This window comes from Cyprinus carpio, chromosome A25 (genome assembly GCF_018340385.1).
Source record: "Cyprinus carpio isolate SPL01 chromosome A25, ASM1834038v1, whole genome shotgun sequence".
Classification (NCBI taxonomy): Eukaryota; Metazoa; Chordata; class Actinopteri; order Cypriniformes; family Cyprinidae; genus Cyprinus; species Cyprinus carpio.
Genome location: NC_056596.1, coordinates 4954612 through 4976482, shown reverse-complemented (window position 1 = coordinate 4976482; position 21871 = coordinate 4954612). Strand labels below are relative to the sequence as shown.

At 33.7% G+C, this 21871-nt stretch overlaps 2 protein-coding genes across 3 annotated transcripts; one reads left to right on the top strand and one right to left on the bottom strand.

The window, feature by feature from the left end:
- Window positions 1-189: 189 nt before the first annotated feature.
- On the top strand, window positions 190-17851 carry LOC109086775 (calcium/calmodulin-dependent protein kinase type 1D-like). Of its 2 annotated transcripts, none has more exons than XM_042715124.1 (11): window positions 190-800; window positions 9483-9614; window positions 10263-10337; window positions 11170-11308; window positions 11529-11658; window positions 13693-13768; window positions 13903-14015; window positions 14696-14774; window positions 16088-16175; window positions 16256-16406; window positions 16562-17851. In XM_042715124.1, exons 1-11 carry the CDS (start codon window positions 706-708, stop codon window positions 16633-16635), a joined length of 1152 nt encoding a protein of 383 aa, XP_042571058.1. In that variant the 5' UTR covers window positions 190-705; the 3' UTR covers window positions 16636-17851. The 2 variants fall into 2 exon arrangements, with proteins under 2 accessions (XP_042571058.1, XP_042571059.1); XM_042715125.1 differs by having other exon boundaries at window positions 192-800; window positions 16533-17851.
- On the bottom strand, window positions 17839-21644 carry LOC109077324 (unique cartilage matrix-associated protein-like). The gene is made up of 5 exons (XM_019092908.2): window positions 21481-21644; window positions 21292-21348; window positions 21116-21211; window positions 19927-20025; window positions 17839-18441 (listed from the first exon to the last, which is right to left on the bottom strand). The coding sequence occupies exons 1-5, from the start codon at window positions 21536-21538 to the stop codon at window positions 18344-18346; spliced, it is 408 nt and encodes a 135-aa protein (XP_018948453.1). The 5' UTR covers window positions 21539-21644; the 3' UTR covers window positions 17839-18343.
- Window positions 21645-21871: the final 227 nt, after the last annotated feature.

The following is a 21871-nucleotide window of genomic DNA, read 5'->3' as shown; positions in this document are numbered from 1 at the left end:
ATCAATCAATTCAAATGAATTCCAGTTAATGTCTTAAGAAAAATACCCATTTACGTATTCATTTTGTTATACTTTATCTATGTGTGTCTTTAAAGTTTTTTTTCCCCGCCAGAAATTTCTACTTAAGTAGCAATTAGACCGAAATAGAACGTTTATCCAAGTGTCTTCCTCACTCCACTGAGTTTGTATGGCTGATGATGAATGTAGTTGCCTATTGCTCTCGATGCAGCAGGTGTACCGTTCCTGACGCAGTCTGTTCTGCCGTCTGCTATCATCCCTCACACGCGCTCACCGATTATTTAGCGGGCAACAGCTGCATTTTTTTTGTCAACCGGTGCGGTACAGCAGCCCTACTTTGCAATACCTTAAGAACACGGAATCACGCATTTGCGTGCGCGTTACACGCTCTGTTCGTTCAGCTCGAGCGCGTCTCCTCGTCGCGGTGAGTCAGTGAGGCGGGAACCGCGGTGAGTCCGAGCGATTGGATTAGTCTCTGTGCGTCGGTCAGTCCTCGCTCTGTTGGCGGTACCGTAACCGGGCGGCATGAAACGGAATGCGGGCAACGTTTAAAGCCGGTCATACAGTCACAGAGACCGACGCTCGCGCTCGCGGCTTTATCCGTTAGTGTTTTATGTTTCCTGTAAGGCTGGAAAGATTGACGCGTTAAGAAGGTTATTCGGAGGCAGCGCTCACCCTGGAAGCACCATGGCCAGGGGAAGCGAGGAATCTGTGAATGGAACGTGGAAAAAGCAAGTGGATGACATCAGGAAGATATTTGAGTTTAAGGAAATCCTCGGGACGTGAGTATGAATGATGCTTTGACATTGTGAATTCTGTAATCTACATATCAGAGTCAATGTCCTCCCGTTTGGGTTCTCAAAGTTTGACCTGTGAGAATATTCCGATGTTACAGACAGGTAAAATCATCACAGCAGACACATCTGCTGGGCTATAAATGGCTAAAAAAAAGTGAAAGCTTGTTTTTCTGGCTCATTGTCTCACGAAAAGGTTGCGTTTTTTTTTTTTTTTTTTTTTTTTTTTTTTGTCCCTCATGAATAAATGTGTAGGCTAAACAGCAGTACGTTAATTTTAATATGTATATTTATATATGAAAATAAAAGCTAGTATATTGTATTTACTCTGCTTATGTATACTTATGTTATTTATTCAGACTTAAATAGACAGGTAGAAAAAAAAAAAAAAAGACTCAAATTTGCATCCCCAGGTTATCTGTCAACCCTGTATACCATCATAACTAATTACTAAAATTAAATGGAAATATTATATATGTATATGTGTGTTTTATATATATATATATATATATATATATATATATATATACATACATACATACATACATACATACATAATGCAATATATATATATTATGGAATCATAATAAAAAAAAAAAAACAACCACCTATTTTTAGCACTATCTTGCATTTTGAAGGATTTGTCAGTCAACCCTGTTACCAGGATTTTTTAGGCTACAGTAAAGTGAGAACTGGGTGGTTGTTGTTGTTGTTGTTTTGTTTGTTTTTGTTTTTTCTTTCAATATATTTAATAAACACTTTACATTTCATATATATGCTTTTATTATTCATTCAGATGTTATAAGACCGGTTAAATAAGAAAAGAAAATACTTGAATTTGCATCCCTAGGTTATCCTTCAACCCTATTAACATCATAAATAATTATTAAAATGAAATGTAATTCAGTACATTTAAAAAACTATCTTACATTTTGTAGGGGTTGTCAGTCAACCCTGTAACATGATTTATACAGTAAACATAATGATTATTGACAATTGCATGTTTGTAAAAATATCAGCATTCTTCTTTTAATAAAGACTATTAGTTTCATAACCTTGAGCGCAAGACTAGTAATGGCTAAGTGAACTGTAAAACTGTCAACCCTGTCACTAAGGTGAAAGTGTATCCCAACATTCCCTTCATTGTGGTCTGTATTATTGCATTGTATGTATGCATTTTAAATCCTTACTTAACCTACTTGGCATAGCGGGTTTTAATGCAGGCCTTCTTCTGTCACTGTTAATGTCCCACATCCGGCAGCATGGCTTTATGTTGTCATGAACAGCTGTTCCTCTTCTGTTGTAGCAGCATTGAAGTACTGGTTCACTGGGTTTCCCTAGTATTTTCCTGAAATAGACCAAGAGATGTCTATTTATATGGTGTGCAGGGACCAAAAACAGGACAGGTATGTTTATGTCCCTTAGAGAGAAAACATTTTTCATTTCACCATTTGTATGGGTTTTATTTATTTACTTGTCCTGTAAACTGTGATAGTCCCTTAGCTGATGTGTTTAGCACCATTGTAAAATGAACTACACTTAATTTTCAAAACCATTAATAAAGATTCAATTGCAGTGCATCTGTGCTGTATCATAGTCTTTTGCCATTTAAAATAAATAAATTAATTAAATTTATATTATATTTTACATTTCATTTTATTTAATTTTTCCATTCACTCTCTTTTTCCAATCGTCTGAAGATAATTTGTATAAGGCAGCGTGTGTCTAGTTTCAAATTCCTGGGTGTCCATATCTCTGAGGATCTTTCCTGGACCCTCAACACCTCCACTCTGATCAAAAAGGTGCACTGCTTCCTTTGGAAGCTAAGGAAAGCTCACCTGTCCCCCCACATCCTGCTAAACTTTTATTGATGCACAACTGAAAGCCTCTTAACAAACTGCATCACAATGTGGTGTGTCAACTGCACGGTCAAACTCTGCCTATGAAGGGTGAGAAGCATTGTCAAAAATACCTCTCACCCCAGCCATGGACTGTTTACTCTTCTTCGTCTTCACTGTCACACCAGCAGTCTCAGGAACGGTTTCTTCCCCTCAACTCTCAGCCTACTAAACTCTTAAATTTAAACAATGAACACACAATCCTACTCAGCCCAGCTAATACTTATATAAGTCTCTGCACCTGTCCCTCATAAATGTTTATTGTACATATACACACTTACAATTATTTATATGTGTGTATGTATGTATGTGTATATATATATATATTTATGTATGTATGTATATGTGTATATATACATACACACACACACACACACACACACACACACACACACACACACATTTTTTCTTATTTAAATGTTTTTGGTATTTGCACTTATGTTTATTTGCTTACTGCATTTCATTGGCCCTGTACTTGTACTCCACACAATGACAATAAAGTTGAATCTAATCTAATGATTATTGACAGGTCAAGCGAAAATGATACATCAAATTTTATTTTAATTTATTTTATTTAAATATATATATATATATAAACATAGATTTATGTTTGATTGTTTAATGTGTTATTTTTCATTTAATTTAATTTTTAATGCAGTGCCCATTCCAAATAGGTTGGTCAGGTCAGATATAAATAACTCGTTTTTATTATTATTTTTTTTTTTTTAGGTTTTTTTTTTATATATATATATATATATATATATATATATATATATATATATATATATGTATTTATTTTTACATTTTTACATTTATTTATTTATTTTTATTTTTTTAGTGTCTCTTCCAAACATCTGAAGATAGTGTATTTTCTTTTTTCTTTTTTTGTATTTATTGTTCTATTCGGTGCCTTTTCCAAACATTTGAAGATATGTGTCAGATGAGGTTGCTTAGGTCACAAACCGACATAATAACACGATGGAGATCTGTATTACATAACGTTTTTACAATAGCACACCAAGTCTCTTAAAAAAGGATTTACTAGCAGCTTTAGTGGATACAGACCAATCCTGACCTGTAAATGTTTCATTTCTGTAGAAGCTCCATTAGTCACGCCAGTTACAATAGTTTTACACCTCAGAGAATCCTCTAAATTTTGAGCCTCCTTGTCCCAGGCCCTGATACTGGGTTATATCTCATTGGTCCAACAACAGGAATCACAGTCATGTTTGCACATGTGCTGATTGTGGATTATATGGGGGGGGGGGGGGACTCAGAAAAGATTGTGCAGTTTACAGGTTTTCTGTCTGTCTCACTCTTCGTATGTCCATATTATGTATGCTTTTTATGTGTGTTGTGCACACACTATTGCATTAAGTTATTTTCCCCCCATTGTTCCAGTCATTTGTAAAGTATTTTGTGTTTTTGTTGTTTTCACCATAATTTAACATAAACCGCATAAATTACACCAGTGTTCTTCAAATTTGCTACTGTAGACCCACTTCCTGCAGACTTTAGCTTTAACCTTATCAAACACACCTGAACAAGCTAATCAGGGTCTTCGGGATTACTGAAAAATTTGTAGCAGGTGTGTTGTGAATTAACTTTTTTTTTGGTTGTTTATTAATTTTAATTTTGAATTTGTTTTTTGATTAAAGGTATGTTCTATATCAGTGGTTCTCAACCAATATATGCTGTTACTGTCACGTGACCTACCATCAGTTAAAATAAATAAATAAAAAATACTGGCTCAAACTTTTTTAACGGTAGTTTGACATTACCATTCAAAAGTTTGGGCCAGTATTTAAAATTTTTTTTTAAGAATTAATATTCTAATATTTTTATTTATCTTTATCAAAAGTGACAGTAAAGACATTTACATTGTTACAGAAATATCTATTTCAAATGAATGTTGTTCTTTTGTACTTTATTTTGATCAAATAATCCCGGAACAAATTTATCACAGTTTCCACAAAAATATTATCAGGACAATATTAATATCAGTATTACTAAAATATTGTATGACTGTTTTCATCATTGATAATAATAAACTAAATGTTTCTTGAGCAGCATTTTAGAATGATCATGTGACACTGAAAACTGGAGTAAAGATGCTGAAAATTCAGCTTTGTGTCACAGGAATAAATTACATTTTAAAATATAGTCAAAAAGAAAGCAGTTATTTTGATTTGTAGTAATATTTTACTTGGATTATCTCTCTAGGATTTCCCTTCCTAACGATGACATAACAGATTCTCTAATACGCCTTACACAAGATTTTACAGATGCAGCCTTCTGAGGCACTAAACTGAAAACACCACACAGACACAAAGCCAGATCAAAATGTAAAAAAAAAAATCAAAAATAAAATAAATTCTTAGAAATCATAGAATTTGGCCTGTAGATTTTGGATATCTATAATTATAATAATGTATTATGTTCCCATTGTATTCGTCTATCACTGGCATCTCCGTCTCAATATACTGTACAACGCGACATACATTCACATCAAATGTTGGCTCAGCGTTGAGAGTTACACTCACGGGACGCTGCACTTATTCACAGTCACAAAAGTACATTATTTGTACGTGTTTTAAAGCCTTGCTGGTTAAACATTTAATTTGTGGGGTGTTCTGACATGCGCTTTTTCTGAGCATGAACACATGAAGCACACACACTAAAAAGCTTGTCAAACAGCACCTGATTACTTGACTAAGTTATCTGTCAAAAACACACAAGGTTTACATACAAACACAGTTGAGAGAAAAACGGATGCGTGCTTGTATATTAGATGCAGGTCTTAAAGTGACAGCAGACTAATAGTACTAAACATGCTGCCGATTGTCATTACAGGGATAGTTCACCCCCCCAAAAATTTATTTTGTCATTATTTACTCACTCTCATGTTGTTCCGAACCTATATTCATTTCTTTCTTTTGCTGAACACAAAAGAAGATGTTTTGAAGAATGTAGGTAGCCTAAGAGATGCTGGTCCCCATTAACTTTGATAGTAGTAGAGGATAGTATAGTATTGAATGTGGATGGGGAACTGTTTCTGTTTGGTTACCCACATTTTTCAAAATAACTTTTATGTTCAACAGATGAAAGAAACTCATTCAGGTTTAAAACAATGTTAATTGTTAATGTTAATGTTAATAAAACAGCAAAACACAAAGAGAAAAATTACTCACTGCTCTTGACTGAATAACTTTAATACAGTTGCTTTACAGTGAAGTCTATATAGTGTTTTATTTTTATACTTGTTCATTAAATTTCTTGAATGCTAAATAAACCTATACTGTACCTAAAAAATAAAGCAATTTGTTTTATTTGTATAGTATGTGTATTTGTAATGTGTATCTTTGTTCTTATTTTATTAATAACAAAGATAAAATGATGACAAAGATTTTTTATATTCACCCACTTTGTCCTAAATATCTGCCATTGTTTTTTATTTTATATTTTGTTACCTTGTAAGGCTTTGTTTAGTGAAATTAGTTTGGCTGAACTGTTAAGACAACTTGGAAAATAGTAAAACAAACTTGACAAATAATCGTGTTAAAATCATAAATTGTGATTTTCCTGAAAAAAAAAAAATTGTGACATGATATTTTTGACACTCCAAAACCATGATGCTCTATTATATGTGCCATACAGTAATTTGATGGAATCTGCATGCAAGCATGTTTTCAATTTGTTCAAAGACAGGGACACATGTTGTTTTGGTTGTATGACTTTGGCCGCATATTATTTCTTGTCAGAAATAGCTCAGACTTTCCTACACACAATGACTCAACAAAAACCTACACACAATCTCCACCCACTTTCTATTGTTCAAACTCATTATACCGCTTTAGGCATTTCTAAATGAGAAAATATCATCAGTGTAGTGTTAATCCATTAATTTTAGATTAATCCCGTCTTAATCCTGTTTCCTTCCAAGTGGAGGTGCCAGTTTTCCTGAATTCACCTGAGGCCGCGGTCACATACGTTAAGTATGTCATTGCTAAAAAGTTTTTTGGAAATAAAAATACTTTTTTGGTGGATTTGTTCCTTTAAATAAATCTTTTTTAGTAGTGAATTGACATTCCTTCACATCCCATAATATGTGGCTACACCCACATCTCATATGCTTATATATAGACTTATCAAACTGACATTTGCTCTAGAAATTCAGCATCGCTGCAAAGCATTGAGGTGATAAATGAAGACTGGTTCCCTGTTGACCTCATGCTAATTAGGAGTGTAACAGGCAAACATATGCATGCTTTCCAGAGAACAGCTTTGTTTCAAAATATACTTTACAGTCAGGTGCACAACAAGGAACGCAAAGCACATAAAGATCAGTGGATGTGGGTTAACGGTCTTGCTTTCATAGCCTTATACCTGAAGGTGTGACACAAATGGCATTGAGTTTCTGAGTTCAAACTTCCTGTGATCATTTCCTCTTCTGTTGGTTGACTGATCCCAGACTGATGGCAAAAATGTAACTAGCTACTCTATTACACGATACTGTCTGTATTAGTTAGAATTAGTTTAGTTAGAATCACCTGAATTATGTTTTTTGAGGTTTTGTGCTTTTTGTTTTGGATTTGTTTTTCGTGCTGCTTGTTGACTCAAGGCGTGCTATTTCTTTTCTTAACAATCAAATGCTGTGTTCTGACTTGGCCCAGTAAGCAGTCACATAGCAACCACCCATAACTCCCTAGCAACCACATAATAATGCACATAATACCACTCTTAATTTTATGTTATTATTATATTTGCTTTGAATTTTGGGGTTGGTTTTGCTTTGTATTTTGGTTTGCCTTGATTTGTTTGTTTGTTTGTTTTTTGGTTTAGATTTGTTTGTTGACTTGAGGTGTGCTATTATTTTATAAACAATCAAATTTGCAAGGTTTTTTTGTTCTATTTTATTTTTTATTAATTTATTTTTGTGTTCCTGGTTCACTTGAGGTGTGCTGTCACTTTCTAAATAAATCAAACATGCTATGTTTTGTTTTGTTCTATATTATTTTGTTTTATTTTTTTGTTTTGTACGCTGCTTGTTGACTTGAGGTGTGCTGTCACTTTCTAAATAAATCAATTTTGTACGCTGCTTGTTGACTTATTATTTTGTTTTATTTTTTGTTTTGTACGCTGCTTGTTGACTTGAGGTGTGCTGTCACTTTCTAAATAAATCAAATTTGCTATGTTTTGTTTTGTTCTGTTTTATTTTGTTTTATTCCTTTATTTTTTGCCTTGCTTGTTCACTCAAGGTTTCTAAACAATCATATTTTCTGACTTGGCCCAGTAAACAGTCACCTATCAACCTATAACTCCCTAAAAACCACATAGCAATGCACTTCATAATACTCTGAACATCTAAACAACCGCCTAGCAACTTCCTGTCAACCATCCATAACATTTTAGTACCGTTTGCACCAAAAAAACACCAGTCATGTTGTCCTGTGAAAGGTCTATGAATTACATATGTGTTAATTCTGATATTTAATGCACTCTATGCAACCACGCACTGTTATTTTTTTCTTTTAGTTTAATCCTTTGCAGAGATGTACGGTGCGCCCACTGCAATCTCGCACGCTTATATGAACACATAGTTTACAAAGTACTCAACCTGCTGGGCGCTTGGCCAATGAGTCACTGCATTTTAAGCCTCCTGAAGGGCTTATGTTTCAATCGCAGATGTGAAATGAATTTTACAGTTTAAGAAACCGATGACAAATGCTTCATTTTGGAAAAGCACCAAGCCCTATGTTTGATGAAATGGTTCAGGAAACCTTTTGACTGAAAAACAGCCTTTTGTTCCAAGCTTTCTGAATTATGGTGTGTGTGTGTGTGTGTGTGTGTGTGTGTGTGTGTGTGTGTGTGTGTGTGTGTGTGTGTGTGTGTGTGTGCGCGCCGAGGGATTAGAGCAGATTTTCAGTGACCAATAAAGGCTTAGCTGCAAGCCACAGTGGCCAACTGATTACACATAGTGCATTATGATACAACATCCCTACACAGAATCACAGCAGACGTGAATGTGGATGTACAGGTTTGGCATTGGTTTAAGCAAATATTTGAAGAAATACAGACATTTGAAGTGGGTTCTTAGTATTTTAAATGCTCATAAATGAGTCAAATCAAATGATTTTGAAGTACTTTTTATATATATATATATATGTTTTATTTTATTCTTCTGTCTCTTTGTAGACTAAAGCAGTATTATTTTTATTTTGTCTTTTCTATGTTTCTGCCCCTTGGGAGTCTGAAGCACTATTTTTTTTTTTTTTTTTTTTTTTTTTTTTGATTTGATTTGGTTTGATTTTTGCTTCTGTTCCTTTGTAGGCTTTTTGAAGCACAATTTTTATTATTTTTTTTTTTTGTGTGTGTGTGCTTGGACCCCTTTGTAGGCTAAACTACTACTTTTTTAATTTTATTTTATATTTTTTATTTTATTTTGTTTTATTTTATGCTTCTGTCCCTTTGTAGGCTATCTTAAGCACTACTATTTTGTTTTATTCTATATATCTATATATTATTCTATATATATCTAAAGCACAACTTTATTTCTTACATTCTTCTGTCCTGTTGTAGCCTGTTTTGTTTTATTTAATTTTTATTTTTGTTTTTATTTTATTACTGTATTTTCATTGTTGTTTTAGACTATTAGGCCCCACTATTTGCTGCTTACCTTTCAAGCACCTTATTTTGTCTCTGCCCTCTTTTTATATTCATAAAAATCTCCAACTACCATTTTACACAGCCTTTCTTTTATGCTTTTTTCCAGTGGGGCATTTTCTGAGGTGGTCCTGGCCCAAGAGAAGGCCACAGGAGAGATGTACGCCGTGAAATGCATCCCAAAAAAAGCATTAAGAGGAAAAGAGAGCGGAATAGAAAACGAGATTGCCGTGCTGAGGAAGTAAGTATTCTAAAAGCTCCCGGAAAAGTCTTAAAATAACAAACCCAACACCCATTACATGCTTTACACAAGTTCTTCTAGCTACAGACAAAAACCCTAAAGTTCAAAGGAAGCTGTTAGTGGGAGTTTGTGCTTTTCTCCTCAAAGCGAGAGATGACTCAGCCTTTACGACACACCCCTCGCAACCTCCTACCTTTACTGACTCCTACCTGTCAATGTCAAAGGTGTCAGAAGCATTTTAAAGGCCGTACAAATGATTCATGTGGCCTCCACCACAGACCTCGCTATTCACCGCACGTTGAGGCCGAGCGCAGGTCCATGGTTGTCATGGTAAAAAGGCGTTCAGGCAAGGAGGCGAGGCAATACGTTGGCGAGGAAAAACTCTGCAGCTTGTAGCTGGATTGCAGATGCAGTTGTCAGAATGATAGTAGAGACTGTGATGGTTGTTAAGCAACTTACATATGGGAATTCCTTTTGTTTTCCTCATCTGCATTAATAAAATAGCTCAACAAATCAGCCCAGAATTTATGCTATGGTGAATGTGCAGTCGGAACCAACATCAGCCATCCAAAACAAAGCCTTCATAATCCACTCAAGTGCAACTCTGCTTCATTGTAATTGATCAAATATTTCATGTGTTCTTTTCAGGATCAAGCATGAGAACATTGTGGCACTGGAAGACATTTATGAGAGCCCCACTCATTTATATCTTATTATGCAACTGTGAGTAGAATCTGTTTGCTGCTTCAGTTAATGCTTTAAGTGTGCTAAGTGAAGTTTGAAACAGAACCAAACCATCTGAAGCTTGTTTGCAAAATGGAAAACTTAAAGTAATTTGTTCATGTTGTGTCACTGTTGAATTTATTAGAATTTTAATCCAGGAAATTCTTCCTGTCATTTCAATTCACATTCCAATTCGACGTCCTGTGTGGCGAACAAAACCCATGACTTGAAAGAAAGCCAATTCTTATTCTAATTTATGTCCAAGGCTGCTGCTGTTGTTTGAGATCATTTTAATGATCTGAACAACAGATGATTACGGGATTCTCCAACCATAATCCATAATCTATATGCTGACATGCAAAACATTTTTGTTTAATTTATAGATTGGAGTATTGAGTGTTTATTATTGTATTTATTTCATTATTTGATGGTTGTTGAATTGAATCACCTGAATTATGTTTTTGATTTTTTGTTTTTTTTAATGTATATTTTTCCCCCTTATATATATATATATATATATATATATATATATATTGACTGAATTATGTTTTTTTTTAATGTATATTTTTCCCCCTTATATATATATATATATATATATATATATATATATATATATATATATATTATATATATATACAAATACCTATAAATTAACCTTTTTATTTTATTTTATTTTATTTTATTTTATTTTATTTTGAAAAGTGAATAAGAGCAAGTTTTTTTTTTTAACAGTATTATATATACCTGTATATAATTTAGAATTTTCTTAACTATATTTAAAAAAAATAAATAAAAAACACACACATTTGTTAAAAACATTTCTTTTTTTCAGTGTGTCTGGTGGGGAGTTGTTTGATCGTATCGTAGAGAGAGGTTTCTACACGGAGCAGGATGCCAGTGCATTAATCAAACAGGTTCTGGATGCGGTTAACTATCTCCATTCACTGGGGATAGTGCACAGAGACCTGAAGGTGATGATTTCCATTGACTGATTTCCTTCACAGCAAAAAAAAAAATCTATTTACAGAGAAGTACAGTTTCATTATACAGTGTATAAGGAAGTTGGAACATGAAATGAAAGGTCACCGCACAGCGAACACTCACTTCCACTCCAGTGGAAACAAGATGTATGGTCTAAATAACTCCGTGTGACTTTTTAACCTTATCACCTTCTCTCTCATCTCCTGACAGCCAGAAAATCTGCTTTATTTTAACCCACATGAAGAATCTAAGATTATGATAAGTGATTTCGGGCTGTCCAAGATGGAAGGCGTGGCCAATGACATCATGTCCACAGCCTGTGGGACGCCGGGATATGTGGGTAGGGCTGTTGATCCACTTAATATCAATGTGAATCTGCACTGGATCTGAATATTTAATAAAATGATCATTTTAATGGTAATACACTGTAACATGCTACAGTAAAAGCCTTTTAATTGGTTAATGGTAAACTCCTTTACTCTATGCTGTGAAAAACTGTAATAAATCTATAATTTTACAGTACAGTGCATGTGTAATGTTTTATGAATAGGGATGTAACGATTCACTCAACTCACGATTCGATTCAAGTCACGATTTTGACTTCATGATTCGATTCGATTCACGATTTATTCAATTTTTTTTTTTTAACTAAATGATATTTAAGACAAATTATTCATTAATGGGTCCTTTTATTATTGCTTGGACAAAATGCTGTACATTTCTTTGTGAAATTTAAATATAACTATTAATAATATACTAATATATCACTTGCATATTATTGCTCTTTTGTTGGTTTTGATTGCTTCTGTTGTCCTCATCTGTAAGTCGCTTTGGATAAAAGCATCTGCTAAATGACTAAATGTAAATAGAATGTAAATTGCATTTTAATCATGATCCAAATAAAGATGTTGCATTCATGCAACATGAGCAGTTTTTAATTTAAATTAGATTGTATAATTTCGAAATTTTGAAGCAAAAACAGAATGGTTTCACTTCAGTTTTGTAAACTATACATGAAAATATCTGCATGAAACTTCAGTGGACGAGCTGAACGAGACGCAGATTCACTCTCTGCCAGCAGGTGGCACTTAAAGCCTTTCCTTGGTTTCTGCTGTTAACAAAGCAGCGCTGCATTTATGAACTTTAATATGCATTATACAGAAGCAAGATGAAAAGAAAAAATACCATCTAAACTTTTCTAAAGACAGTCAGTTCCCCTCAGACATACATTCATATAAACTCCTGCTCCAGTTGTATCACGATTTGTTTAGCATCTCAACTGATTTGAATCGTCACATATTTGAATCGGTTTTCGACTGGCTCGCAGTTAATCTTTACATCCCTATTTATGAAAGTGAAAAAGAAACGTCATCTTATACTTTAATCTAAAAAACATTATCTTTGTGACAGCTCACATTTGATGGTTTTTCAATTAATTAACTGTCTTCTGCGTTTTTCTTATCAGTTATGTACATTAGGGTTTTACGCTACATCTTATTTTATTAAATTAATATTTATTGCATCAATTTAGTGTCATTTCACTTTACCACCTGTGTTTTAATGTAGTTGTCAGTGTATTATAAAGGCAAAAAAAATTTATTTGGTGTAGTAACATTATTTAACTTAATAAAAGATGTTTTTTTAACCATAAATTTAAAACTTAAAATGTTGCTACCCTATTTTTAAGGTACAGTTCTGGCAACCACTGATTTATTTATTTATTTGTAAAAGTTTTATTTTAAATTTTTGACAAAAACAGTGTGTTGTGTAATTTTTTGAACACAACTGTATGTATATATATATATATATGTATATATATTTTGCCTTTTTTTTTTTTTTTACTGTAAATTTACTTAATACTTAAAGGAATAGTTCATGCAAAAATCGAAAATTTGATCATTTATGCACCTTCATGTGTTTCAAATCCATATTCTGTTATTTCTACATTCATATTTCCCATATCCATTTACTCTGGTGAAACAAATAAAACAATTTCTATGCAAATTGTAGACTATGAAGTGACCATGTCTGTCAAGTCCAAAAATGAACAATAAAAGTGGTTAGAAAAAGCCAATTAGGAAACATATGGTTTGAAATGACATTCATGAAGGCTTGGTTCCGCCACACAATGAAAAAATAAATAAATAACTAAATAAAAGACTTTTTATCTCACAATTCAGTCTTTTTTTCACAGATAAAAATGTCACAGTTACCTTTTTTATTTTTTATTCTGTGATGGAAACAAGCTTCTATAGACATGAGATGATCAAAATGATGATTAAATTTGTTTTGGGGTCAATTATCCTTTAATTACCCTTTTACACTTTATTAAATGTATCATTTCATTCGATTTCTCTCTTTTTTATTACTTTAGCTCCAGAGGTATTAGCACAGAAGCCTTACAGCAAAGCTGTGGACTGCTGGTCTATCGGAGTTATTGCTTACATCTTGTGAGTATTTTTTTTTTTTTTTTACCACATATGAAACACATTTGGCTTTTTCCAAACTATTTTTACATTCATTATTTTGAAAAGAAATCTTAAGGTTAACATACTGAGCACTGTTGAATCCTCGACCTCCTCAGGTTGTGTGGATACCCTCCGTTTTATGACGAGAATGACTCCAAACTCTTTGAGCAAATACTGAGGGCAGAATACGAGTTTGATTCCCCGTACTGGGACGATATTTCGGATTCAGGTGTGTATGGCGTTGGAAATCACTGTGAAGTGGATCATATATTATAGTTAAACAGACAGTCCACCCAAAAATGAAAATTCTGTTATCGTTTACTCACCCTCATGTCATTCCAGAGCACAAAAGAAGATATTCTAAAGAATGTTGGTGACTCATTGCGTCCCATCGGGAAAATTCTGTTATCGTGATTGGGTAGCTTATGGGTACTGAAGCTGTTTGGATTTTTAGATTTTTTGTTTTTGGGTTTTTTATTTTTTTGTTATTTATATATTTTATTATGTTTTTTGTTATTACATTTATTCTGGATAAAATGACACCCTTCTTCACCTCTTTTTGTCTCTTCTACCCACTTAAATGCCATCATTAAGTAAGACTTGGGTTACTTGTGTTTACTTGTCACTAATAGTCACGACTTTGTTTTTTCCCATGAGCAACACTTTAATAAGGGTTTTTCAAAAGTAACACTGATGTATTGCAGCCAGATATAAATCAGCAGTAGAAAAGCATTATCTGGCGCTAGGCGATTCGGCATCGTCTGAAAATAACAGCTCGACACCCACACCACAAGCTGTTCTCTGGTGTCTGGGGAAGTGTAGGAGGGTGTCATTTTTTTCACAATTAGAACTGCGCCCTTGTGTAACTGATTCAGGTTTCTTTATTTTCACATTTGTGTTGTTTCATAGCTAAAGACTTCATTAATAACCTGATGCAGAAAGATCCAGAAAAGAGGTTGACTTGTGAAGAGGCTCTTCGGCATCCATGGTGAGCGGTCAGGAATATAGACACAGCCTTTCTCGTGAAAAACCCTGGTGTTGTATCAGTTGCTGCAGGTTTAAGGTTTTAGTTGCTCTCAGTAAGATTAAGCATATTTCTCTGATTCCATAATGCTCATTACTGAGTTTTGAGTTTGAAATTCATTATTCCCAATACAATCAGCATAAATTAAACATGTTCACACCATGATGCACGGATACTTTTAAATATTATATCAATTCAAATAATATAGAGAGACTTTGGGTAAATTAGGACACTTTTTGTGATTGAATGACTGGGAAAAATGGCCCAATCATCCTGAATGATCCGTACTGTATTATATTATGTCATAATATGATAATTATTTACATGCATTACAGTAATGAGACCTGGGGACAAACTACTTTTTTGTCATGAAATTGTCACACTGATAAATATTATGATGAGAAATAATAATAGTATCAATTAGGCCTGTTTTGCAAAATAAAACTTATACTATGTAAGAATTCATATGCACACAGCAGTTCAAATGTTTGGGGAGATTTTTTTTTTTTTTTTTTTTTTAAGAAATTAATAGTTTGATTTAGCAAGGAGGCATTACATTTACCAAAAAAAAAAAAAAGTGACAGTAAAGGCTTTAATAATGTTACAAAATATTTATATTTCAAATAAATGCTTTTCATATGAACTTTCATTTGAATTCATCAAAGAATCATGAAAAGGCAAAAATCAGCATGTTAGATTGATTTCTGATCAAATTTCTGATTGATTTCTTCAGATGTGACACTGAAGACTGAAGTAATGCTGCTGAAAATTTTCTTTGCATCACAGGAATAAATTACATTTTAAAATATATATATATTTTACATCAAATAAATGCAGCCATGGTGAGCATAAAAGATAAATATATATAAATCTTACTGTGTGTGTGTGTGTGTGTGTGTGTGTATATAGATAGATAGATAGATAGATAGATAGATAGATAGATAGATAGATAGATAGATAGATAGATAGATAGATAGATAGATAGATAGATAGATAATTACATATTTTATATAATATTAGTTATTAGATTGCAATATTATATAAAAAATATTGCAATAACTGTAATTACACTCTCCTCATGATGTAATTGATGTACTAAAATCTGTAAAACTAAAACTCAAATAAAAATTAATAAAAACTCCATAGGCAAAAATTTATCAAAATATTAATTAAACAATATATACTCATATATGGTCACACATCATAAGACTCTGCCTCCTCATGGATGCTGGATGATATTGCAGGAAGTCCAACTGCTGACTTTTTTCTGATTCCAGGATAGCTGGAGATACTGCGCTCTGTAAGAACATCCACGAATCAGTCAGCCGACAGATGAAGAAGAACTTTGCCAAAGCAAAATGGCGAGTAAGTGACCACTTCCTTTCCTCATTCAGAGAAATTTTATGTAAGATGATCTGAAATTCTATATTCTTCTCTCCTCACAGCAAGCGTTCAACGCTACTGCAGTGATCAGACATATGAGGCGTCTTCAGCTCGGCAGCAGTATGGATTCCTCTCAACACAGGAAGCAGAATCTAACATCCATGCCAGGGAAGAGTCAGTCGGTCGATGTTTCCTCAGTCCACCACAACGACTGTAAGTTTTTGCCTTGATACTTTATATTTCATGAAACTCACAACTCACTAGACTTTTGTTGAACAACTTGATTGACTCATCACCAGTGATGTGCTGTGTGTTGTATTATGTCGTATTGTCGAACAGCCCTTGAAGAGGGTGTTATCTTTGTCTAGGTTCACCCATGCAAGCAGCAAACTCTTCCTCGGGGCCATCTACGGTCACTACCATCATCACTGGCTCCAAATGACATCACTTCCTGTCAGACTGCTCACTTGACTGTTGCACTTTGTGGAAAGACGTGTTTTCTTCTATTTAACGGTAACTTCCATTGTCCACAGTCGAACCAGTTTTCCTTTCTGGAAAGCCAATGGCGTGCTATAAAACAAGACTGATTCAAAAAATAGCGGCCTGTGTGAATTTCAGGGACTGTTTTAATGAGTAAAGCTCATGCTTTTGACGCTTATGTGGCTGTTGAGTGGGGATTACAAACCCTGAGTAGAAGAACATCTACTTTGGGTCTTAGAAGGTGTAGATAAAAGAGTCTCATTCATTCAAAAGTTGTTGCTGCTTTATTTCAACCTGCTGCTGTTTCGAACAACCAAATGATAAAGGATGTGATTTACGGAAGCAGGCTTTAAATACAGGCTTTAAACCAATAGCCAGGTTTACTGTCATCCAATACGTATAAAATTCGGTCCTGGATGTGTCTGGCATTTATTAATGAGAGAATGAAGGATGTGAATATTGCATAAACAAACGGAAATGTGCAGTTTAATGTTTTAATCAGCATTTTGTTCATATCAGTGAAAGAATCTGGAGTGATTTGTGTGTATAAAAGGGTGGCGAAAAGCACTATATTGTGTATGTTTTGCATTTATTTTGTAAGCTTTGCTTTTTTAAAATGACTCTTGGTCACACTTTACATTGCAGTGATTATGTTGCGTTTCAAGTATCTATTGCTATTGCCACCCAAATTACTATTCATAGTACATTATTATTAAATATATGTAATATAGACACTGTAATGTAAACTGTTATCATAATTTTGTTCTTTTAATTGAGAAGACTGATGAACGCTTGACCAATAACGTGTTTGTTTTATCACAGATCGATATGAAAAGTACCAGCTTCAGTGACGGTGATTTGTATTTGCTGATTTTGTGTTTAATTGAAGTGAAAAACGAATGCAAACATTTCAGTTTTCCAGTTTAACTGAAGCTGTTTTGATATGATGTGTCCACTGATATATTATACGACCGTGAGAGTTTCAAACAGTTTTAAATCTTGCATGTCATCCTGGTCTTCATACCGGCCCTCTGAATTTAGCAGCCGAGTGCTGGTTCTTTCATTCAGGTCGCAGAAATGATGTAAGCAGTGTTTTCTCTTTAGTAGATTTGTTCTGTGGTGAGTGTTTGTGGTGAGTGTATGGATTCAAATTTTCATTAAAGACAAAGATTACAGTAGTTTTATTGTTGTTCAGACTCATTTAAAATTAAAGGATTGTAACAAAGATTTACATGTTTGCTTAGACTGCTAATATTATTTGTATTAACTGTAACACTTTACATTCTCCCAGCACAAAACCAATAAAAATCAGGTTACTCTGAAATTAAAGAAATTGGAAAATAATACTCATTAAAAAAAGACTGTTACAGATTTTCTGTAACTTGTGCAATGACTCGTGTCATTATTGTGTGACGAAATGTACAATACATTTTAAACTAGTTATTAAAATAACAACTTGGGAGTTATTAGTACAGCCTACATATGAATAAATGTACATCTTTTTAGAGAATTATTATACATTGATTACATACGTTCTGCATGCATGAATACATATATAAGACTACGTTCTTTTTTGCTGTTGTGTGCATGTTTACTGTAGACATTGTGCCAAAACGCACTGTAAAGTACTGTAAAGCTCTCCACCCATTCTCTTGTAGTTATGCTCTGTTTTAGACCGTGTGGCGGTTGTACTCGTAAGATGGGTCAAGGCCGTCGTAGTGAAACTCTCTCCACTGCTCGGTCTTCTCTCTGGTGCGCTCGTCTTGCTCTGGAGGAGAGTAAAAATGATAAAAATGAATATTTTAACTGCATTCAGATATTTACACATAGGCCTACATAGGACCAGATATATAATATGTGACCTTGGACCACAAAACCAGTCTTAAGTGTCAATTTTTCAAAATTTGAATATTTATACATCATGTGAAAGCTGAATAAATAAGCTTTCCATTGATGTATGGTTTGATGGAATAGGACAATATTTATATTATAGATACAACTATTTGAAAATCTGGAATCTGAGGGTGCAAAAAAATCTAAATACTGAGAAAATCGCCTTTGAAGTTGCCCAAATTAATTCTTAGCAATGTATATTACTAATCAAAATTTAAGTTTTGATTAATTTACGGTAGGAAATTTACAAAATATCTTCATGGAACATGATCTTTACTTAATATCCTAATGATTTTTGGCATAAAAGAAAAATCAATAATTTTGACCTATACAATGTTTTTTTTTTTTTTTTTTTTTTGGGTATTGCTACAAATATACCCCAGCTGGTTTTGTGCTCCAGGGTCACATTTGTGTAAATATTTGATCCTATACTGCACTAACATGACCATGTATGTGTTTAGCATGTATTCTGTATAACCATTAAAGGCAGACGTATTTAATAAAGGTTAATTACATGCTGTTAGTGTCATATTATGTTAAATATGATCACTGAATATGAAAATATACTATTATATAAACTATATATAGATCATCCTTTTGGGTCTGTTTTTCCCCATTATATTTAAAAGTATAGGCAAGATATTAAAACAATATTAGAGTAAATAATGGCCGAATTGTATTAAATTAAACTAAAAAAAATGATTTTAATTAAAAAAAAATAATAATTAGTAAAACTTTGAAATGATTAAATACGGCATGAAATGTTACAATAAATAAATGAACATTAAAATAAAAGCATAAGTAAATAAATAAATGTATTTATTAAAGACACCACCTGAAATTAAATATGCCTTAAAAATGAAAAACCTCATGAAATACGAAAATTTAAATGCACCTTGAAATAAAACAAAGCAAGCAATATGAAACAAATCAATTTCTGAATGCATAATGAAATGTTGTAATCACGCCTAAAGAAAAGCCAGTACAAATAAATAAGTTGGGCGTGGAATGTTTTTATTTATGTGACATGAAACATGAAAAGTAACCTTAAATTTAATTAGAAATGTAGTTTTATACATATATATATATATATATATATATATATATATATATATATATATATATATATATATATATATATATACAATTATATTTGTATTATTTATTATATTTATAATAAGTTTTAAGTCAGATAATCATTGTTTTGTTCTTAATTAGATTTGGTAAACCTGTTTTGTAAAACCCTAGGTTCAGCTAAGTTCATGTGTAATCCTGTTTACGTGGGTGAATGATCTCCAACACTACTACTAATTCTGCCTGGTCCAGGTGAGTGATTTGAGTTCACTTGCTGTAGACTCACCGTCGTTCTCTTCTTCAGCAAAACTCTCAAACTCATTCCTCTGTTCCTCATGATACTTCCTCCTTCTCTCATCTGCGGCCAGCCTCTGCCTCTGCTCAGCTAATAAGACAACAAAATGTGAAAGGAAGAAAAAGAAGGAAATAAAAACAGAAATATAATAATATGCAAATTATAATGTTCAGAAGAACATTTAACATGTTTTTTTTTTGTATCATATTTTTAATATACCATATTTTAACTAAATATGGTTTATATAAAATACACAGTTCAGTTTCACTATAGTATTCGAAAGGCTGTTTGTGATTACATCACTGTTTGTATTACATAATAGGATCACCTGATTTGGTGTGACAGCAGCAGCGAATTATAAAACCCCAAAGCTGCATACTAATTAATTTTATTTTTTTGTAAGTCCAAAAAAAGCTATTTATGATTCAAGAAAATGCTCTTGTCCTGATCCTCTCCTCACCATTTGAACACACAGACTTGAATTCCCACAGGTGAGTCAAACATAATTTTTGGTGAGCCCATAACCATAAACTAACAATCTCAGACCAGGTCTGAGCCAAATGAAAGGCTTGAAAAAACAGCAGAGCCCCTCCTCCGTCACTGGCAGGAGTTGAAGACTGAAGGCTGGTTTTCTCCAGCCTGCCCTGTGGTTCCTGCTATGTGCTGCGGTTCACCGTCTTTACATTCCTCAGCTGGCTCAAAACGTAGCACCTGTGTGGCCAGTGAAAGGGCTCTTTATTACTGTTTTACATTAGCAAACCTGACCAAACAGGTCCTAGAAGCCACAAAAGTGACATGATTGATGACAATTTACTTTGCAAGACTTCAAATTGTGATTTTTTTTTTTTTTTTGGTTTAGTAGTTTGTGGTGTGTTTTGGTCACTAAAGCTGCATTTATTTATTTTTTGGTAACATTATAAATGTATTTACTGTCACTTTGGATCAGTTGAATGCATCCTTGCTGAATAAAATAATATTTCTTTCAAAATAAGACATTTAAATGCTAGTGTTTGTGTGTATACACTTTTATTTTGTATTATTATTATTAATATAAAAACCCCACTTGTACTCAGTCTCTCTAAATCAAACGTTCTGGATTGTCTATTGTAGTTGACAGTTGCTCAAAGGGTTGCGCTGGAATTCACATAAGAAGTTTTCACATAAGCACAAATAGCCTCACCGTTTATCTCATCTTGAGTTTTCACAGCCCTCTTGCCTCTGCGTTTGTAGAAGCTGGAGGCATCTGCCTCTGGCATGAAGATCTTCCTCAGTGCACCTTTAGTGAAGAAGAACATTGATGAGGGGTAGAAACTCTTGACAAAGATCTACAGCAACATTGTGAAGGTCTTTGTTCACCTTGAGGACTGGCTGCCTTCTTATCTGACAGAGTGGTGCTGTCGGCTCCATGGAGCACTGTAACAGAAGAAACACATCCGAGGTAAGTCCAAAAGATTCGCCACCCTTTCCATGGACTATATGGTTCCCCACATTGGTAAATCAACACTTCCCTTGGTCAGAACAGTAAACCACGTTCTGGTTACTCACAGGTGATGACGGACAAAACAAGAAGACAGGTGAAAAGAAGAAGTCGCTTCGAGGACATTTTTAGATTTAGCCAAGCAAGAGCAAAGAAAAAGCTGCTGATGTTCTCAGGGACGTCCTGCCTGAGATTGGGGAGTGGGCTTGTGATGGTGAGAGCAGTGAATGGAATTTGACCAGGAGGGTGAAGGAGGGGAGGAGTTTTGGGAACGTGTTGTTTTTGAGGTGGGGGTGGCACCAGAAAGGAAAGGTGGCTGGGATCGAGCTTTGCAGGATCTCACTTGAAACGAAGATATGACATGGGAAGTGTGCAGTGTTTTTTTTTTGTTTTTTTTGGCCTAATGGCGTTTTTTGGCAAGACATTACAGCTTTGGAAATGTATTAATAACACTGTTTT

Excerpts from the sequence above, each read along its gene's own strand:
- LOC109086775 (XM_042715124.1), top strand. The coding sequence starts at position 706 with ATGGCCAGGGGAAGCGAGGAATCTGTGAATGGAACGTGGAAAAAGCAA. Across the intron at positions 9,615-10,262 it reads GAGATTGCCGTGCTGAGGAA|GATCAAGCATGAGAACATTG; the intron begins GTAAGTATTCTA and ends TGTTCTTTTCAG. Across the intron at positions 11,659-13,692 it reads TGGGACGCCGGGATATGTGG|CTCCAGAGGTATTAGCACAG; the intron begins GTAGGGCTGTTG and ends TTATTACTTTAG.
- LOC109077324 (XM_019092908.2), bottom strand. The coding sequence starts at position 21,538 with ATGTCCTCGAAGCGACTTCTTCTTTTCACCTGTCTTCTTGTTTTGTCC. Across the intron at positions 21,212-21,291 it reads GAAGGCAGCCAGTCCTCAAG|GTGCACTGAGGAAGATCTTC; the intron begins GTGAACAAAGAC and ends TCTTCACTAAAG. Across the intron at positions 18,442-19,926 it reads TGCTGAAGAAGAGAACGACG|AGCAAGACGAGCGCACCAGA; the intron begins GTGAGTCTACAG and ends ACTCTCCTCCAG.